The 6,000-nt window shown below is 46.2% G+C and overlaps 1 protein-coding gene across 4 annotated transcripts in view; it reads right to left on the reverse strand.

Annotated features, from left to right (window-relative positions):
* The window catches only part of LOC103180435 (transcription factor CP2-like protein 1), a 29,665-nt gene extending 24,213 nt beyond the window's left edge, over window positions 1-5,452 (reverse strand). For all 4 annotated transcript variants that reach the window (XM_042336420.1, XM_007896276.2, XM_007896279.2 and 1 more), the window contains exon 1: window positions 5,267-5,452. In XM_042336420.1, the coding sequence (XP_042192354.1) occupies window positions 5,267-5,331 (65 nt within the window). In that variant the 5' untranslated portion in view covers window positions 5,332-5,452. The remainder of the gene's footprint in view (window positions 1-5,266) is intronic.
* Between the last annotated feature and the right edge of the window lie 548 nt (window positions 5,453-6,000).

A 6,000-nucleotide genomic window follows, 5' to 3' on the forward strand; every position in this document is an offset into this window, starting at 1 on the left:
CAACAACTTGCATCTGTATAACACTCTTCAAGGCAGGGCAGCGTTTCAGAGCGCTTAACAGTGCCGGAGCCTGACGTCAAGCCGGGGGAGAGGGAGAAGATGACCGAAAGCACGGTCAATTGGACCCCTTCTTCCCCACCGCTCAGGGAGAAATGAGATTCCAAACCCAGGCAATGTTTCAGGAAGGCGCGAGCAGGAGTATTACACGTTATTTTGTGTGACACTCACTCCCCTCACAAACAACATCTGAAACAGCAAACTGTCTGTAAATAACCAGCGGAGATTGACCTGCAACCTTAATGGAGGGAGAGGGCGCAAAAAGACTTGCCTTGGGCAGGAAACCTGTGTCAAATTGCTCCACAGCATCAACCAGCTTCAAAGCAAGGCTTGCAATTTCAAGTGAACAGCTTTACTTACTGTGGAAAAGATGGGGTGGGAGCACAAACCCCTTTTTATTGAAGTTATCCCCTCCTTCAGCTGTCCCTTAAACTAATCTCACCTCCTGGACAGTCTCACCAAATGCAGACTTTGCTGAGGTTCAATTTTTGGTGTGTCCCAGTGCCACCACCTTTGCAATTTAAGACCAGTTCTCTCTTTGTGTGTGTGTGTGTGTGTGTCTCAGAGCAATTAAGACACATTAAAGAGCAGGAATGACTAAAATTCAGGTTTCTTACTGGATTCGTATTAGGGTCGGATCAAATTCCGAGTCCAAACCGGTTTGTATCTCCTCCAGTTCACTGCTCCCTGTCCAAGCCATACTTAGTGAGTGAGTGGGAGTGAGTTGGTGGGTGGGTGGGTGGAACTGGTTGAGCACAGAGCATCAATGAGCATCATTTACCACTTTGCATTAGGGGAATGTCCCTGAAAAGCTTTTAACAACACGAAAGAGAGAGAGAGAGAGAGAGAACAGAAAAGCCCAACACATCCACACTTTTTTTTTAAAAATGACATTAAAAAAAAAACTGGTTTGCAAACAACTTGGGGTTAAAAAACATTTTAGATGAAACCAAGTCCTGATATGTTTTACTTAATGTGAAAAGGTAAATGTAAAAAAAATGAAATGCAATCAGTTTTTAGCAGCACAAAAGGAAAAAAAAACCCAACCAGAGCAACAGCACCCACTTTTTTTTGTGAAAAAAAAGACTATTTTGCTTGTTTTTAACATTTTATATCATTAAAGTCACAAACGTATTGTAAGAACAAAGTTATTAAAGCCTAACATTAAATCATCAGATGGGTTTCTAGAGAGTTTGATCCCTAACACCAGGAATGTGATCGTTTGACCTGATCCTGGGGAGGAGGGGTGGGGGGGGGGGGGGGGAAGAGAGAGATTCTTTTAAAATTTGGAAAAAGTAATTTTTTTTATTTAAAAAAAAGTAATTTTTTTAGAAAATATATTTTTTTAAAAAATTGTTTTGGGGCAAAAGTCCCCCCAAACCCCCCCCCCCCAAAAAAAAAAATCTACTTCCAAAGTATTAATTGTTATCGTTGCCATCCAATAAGTGTCTTTTGGGGCAATTAAATTGAAGAGAGTCTCATTAATATACATCAAAACTGGTATTTCTAGTCGATTGCTTAAAGGGACAGAGGCGGGTGGCTTTTCGGAATGGAGAGAGGGAAGGAGAGAAAGAAAGAGAGAGAAGAGAAAAGAGAGAGAGAGAGAGAGAGCGAGAGAGAAAGAAAGAAAAAAAAAAGGGGTCATTTTACTTCCTTTGAATCTTAAACCTATTTGAGAATAAAGCCCTCCCCGAACCCCATCTCCGCTCCTTCCCGAGGACCCGGAGTTTGTGACGGGCTTCAGGATGTTACCCCGCGCGAAAACCGCTATATAAACGCAAATTGCTGCCGTTGTTGCTGAGTTCCCGGTAGTATTAATCGCGACAGTAGAGTTCTCGGGTTTTTGTCCGCTCTAACGCAATTTGACCCCAATTTCTGTCAGCCCCCAGCGTAAACCCAGCGCCTTTCTGCTCGAACCCCTCGCCGCAAACTTAAGAAGGCGTTTAACTGTATTTGTAGCAATTGTAAAGAACCCCATTTCTGTGCTATCTGACCATCGACTTTACCACATTTGACCTCGGCATTAATATCTGTTGTAAAAAGGGACAATAATAATATAATAATACTATAATAATAATAATAATCCTCGCATTTGATGTAGCGCCTTATCATGTCATTGAGACGTCTGAAAGTGCTTCACAGAGTATACTGTAATTTTTAACAGTTAAATCTGTTGCAAGATAAAACGTTGTTTAATGCTGCAGGAACTTTTCACTAAAGTCTCATCCTACTTAAACATGTTCGGAAGTGCCTCAGGACAGCAGTGGTTGAGAGAGAGAAGTCTCGTCACTGATTCATACTCCCTCGGAGTCAAAAAAAAATGCTGGCAAATCACCACCACCACCACCAACAACAACAACTTGGATTTATATAGCGCCCTCCACGCCGGACGGCTTCTCAGAGCGCTTCACAGTAACGGGTCCCGGGGCCGAGCCGGGGGGGGAGGAGTGGGAGGAAGGTGACCAAAGGTGTGGTCGAAAAGAAAGGTCTTCAGTAGGGACCTGAAAATAGGAAGGGAGTTCCAGAGCCTCGGGGCATAGTGGCTGAAGGCACGGCCGCCGAGGGTGGAGCGGAGGACTCGGGGGACAAGGAGGAGGCCAGACCCGGAGGAACGAAGGCAACGGGTAGTGTTTTGAGGAGAGAGGAGGTCAGAGAGGTGGTGGTGGGGGGGGGGGGGGGTGGGGGAGGGGGAGAGAGGAGTGGAGGATTTGAATAACGATGATTTGACCAACAAGATGAACCAGTATTAAAAAAACCATCTGCACGCGGGTATTCATTTTGCTTTGCTGTCGCACTGCTCCCGCATGAGATGTGCGGAAATTAATCTTGTGTTTCGTGTGTAAACAAAACGTAGAGAGGTCAGCGAGTCAAACTGGTTCAAACGAGCTGTGAAAGTTAAGCCAAGACATTGCTCCTGGTGTCCTTGATAATGCCAAAGTAACAAAGGGAATAATCCTTGCATCTGATGCACAATCCTCCAGGTCAGAAAGACGTCTCGAAGCCCCTTCACGGGATTCACTGCGTCGTGTTAGTGACCGCACATATTTGTAGGCGAACGCAACAGGCGGTTTGCAATCTGCCAAGTTAAAATATCACCTTCACTTTTTATTGCTGTTTGTGGAACAATCATGCGTGCAAATTGGTTGCTGTTTTTGCCAACAAACGCAGTCACTAAGTTGTACGGAACAATAAACTTTTGAGATGTTTCAACGACAACGACAACTTGTGTTTATATAGCACCCTGCACGCAGGGTCGTAGCCCGGAGAGCTTGACAAGGCGCTATATCGAATGCAAAGATTATATATAAACCCTTGAATTGCACACACTTCCTTGGAAGAGGACATGGAATGAGTATCGGGAGTCTGAACGAAGATCAAAGTTTTTTTCTTAACGATAATGCTGATCCTTGCAATTGAAATAGCACCTTATCGCATCGTTGAGACGTCTCAAAGCGCTTCCCAGAGTATACAGGGGGTCGACTGTGTATTTTATGGGAGAAGCACAGCAGCCAATTGCGCACAGCAGTGTCCCAGAATCAGCGGTGGATCGAGTGATCAATCTCTTTGGGGGTGGGGGTGGGGGAAGGGATTATTACCCCTGTAAGGCATCTGCCAATCAACCGGCAACCGGGTTCCTACTTACTGATAGGTAAACAGAGGCGTATGGAGTAAGGAAACTTGCCCGAGGTTTCACCCCTCTCTGTAATCTAACCCAGATCCTCTCGCTGGCAAGGTGAGCGCGTGTTTTGTGGGCGAAAGGCACTTTTTAAAAAAGAAAATATTTTTAAAAAACAATTATTATTATCTGTGACTTAAGGCTTAGAAATACAGGAATCAGCCATCAGCTAAGCTTTGCAAAGGGTCGTTAGGAATGCACTAATTGCTGATGCTTAACCGATCGAAATACAAGGGCAATATTGCCTCGAAGCACAAGTTAAAAAAGTAACTTATTTCCCTCTGTGTACACACACACACAGACACACACACACAGACACACACACACACACAGACACACACACACAGACACACATACACACACAGACACACGCGCAGATTCCCATTAGAACAAGGGGAATAGATCGCGTTAAAGATATGCGAACTTGATTCCCAGTCTCTTTGCTAACTAACTGCTTTGCTACTCATCTAAAGTGCAAACTACGTTAACTAAATTATCATTCGAATGCTCTTTTTGAGTGGAGTCACGGGGTGGGCGGGGGTTTCATCGACTGGCGGACGGGACCTCAGTTTAGCATCTCAGCTGAAGGGACGGCACCTCTGACAATACAGCGTTCCCTGAGCATCGCGTGAGACGGTGAGCTCAAAGCCACCCACCACCTGCTGACTCGGGAGAGAGAAGGCAACCGACTGAGCCACTCTCGCTTTAGAAAGGTATACGTGAGTGTGTGTGTGTGTGTGTGGAGAAGTAATGTGAAGAGGATTACTCCCTGGTTAACTCTCACTCTCGTAGTTTATAAGGTTATTTAAAGTGCTTGATCGCAACGGTAACTCTGTACTGTGGTGGATCGGTGGGGGTGGGGGTGCGCACGGGTGGGGAGGGGGGAGGACAGGGGAATCAAATTCCATTTTATAGTGTACCATTTCCGAAACGTTCGGCGGTTTGAAGGGATCGGCGCAGATGCTTTGATGGGTGGCGGCAGGTTTCTGCAGGGTTTTCTGTGCCAAGCCAAGGATAATAATAGGAATGAGAGCAATCCTTACATTTGATACAGCACCTCATCACGTCGTTGAGACGACTCAAAGCGCTTCACAGCATATACGGCAAAGTATATTTTTTGACGGGCGAAACGCAGCAGCCAATTGCGCACAGCGGTGTCCCAACAACGAAATCGCATTTGTTAAAACGCCTTTCACGTCGGGAGGACGTCCCAAGGGGCCGTCCTGCAAACAGACGTGGATTGAGTGACCGAAATCATTATTTTTAATCTTTTTTTTGTAAGGGATTATTACTCCCAGAAAAGCGATCTGCCAATCGCCTAACGACCTGGTTCCTACTTACTGCTCGGTAAACAGTGGTGTGGGTGTCAGGTAGAGAAACTTGCGTGAGGTTTCGCCACTGCCTGTAAAGCAAGTCTGAAGTGACACGACAGACGGGATCCCTCAGTGGCGAGTGTTCAGATGTCCTTTTGTGGTCTTGCAATCTCGACCCAATCTGCGAGGAGGGGAAGAGAGGATAGAGAAAAAGACTTACTGGAGGTAGCTGGTCGTCGGATGTTGCTGGAGGTAATGTTCGGGCTGCGTGTGCCAGAACAACATGGTTAGGGATCTCCACTGGGGGGAATAGGAGGCTAAGAGAGAGACTGAGGTCTGTACTGCACTGTGAACGCACAGCAACTCTCGGGTGTCTTGCTGCCTCTTATATCCAGCACCTGATGTCATGGGCAGGTTCTCTTCCTAACGTGACGTCCCATTTATTCCTCCTCCCCCTCTCTCTCCCTCTCTCTCTCTCTCTCTCTCTCTCCTCACCTAAGTGTTCACATTAAAGTGCAAGTTGTCGTGAGCCTCTGATGACCTTGTCCCCAAGTTCTGATTCGTTTTCTGGAGGCTAAAGTACTAAACTTTGCCCAACTTCTTCGGGTCGCACGGCTCAAGTTTCTTTTCCTGTGGGTGTGTGTTTGTGGGTGTGTGTTTGTGGTATGTGTGTATTTGGGTGTAGAACTGGGTGGGAATATTCATGCCGTGTAGCAAATATGAGGAACTAACTCTCTTTGTTAGGTCAAGTTGAATTTTCACAGAAAAATAACCCTTTACGATTTCGCCTGGCCTAACAACAACAACAACAACATCGACAAGATGGCATTTACAGAGCGCCTTTCACGTCGGGAGGACGTCCCAAGGCGCTGGACAGTTGGATCGGGACCCGAGAAGGGGGGAGATGGTCAGAGTGAGGGAAGGGAGGGAGCGAGGAGGGGGTAGAGAGGCGAG

This window comes from Callorhinchus milii, unplaced genomic scaffold, assembly GCF_018977255.1.
Source record: "Callorhinchus milii isolate IMCB2004 unplaced genomic scaffold, IMCB_Cmil_1.0 Scaffold6, whole genome shotgun sequence".
NCBI lineage: Eukaryota > Metazoa > Chordata > Chondrichthyes > Chimaeriformes > Callorhinchidae > Callorhinchus > Callorhinchus milii.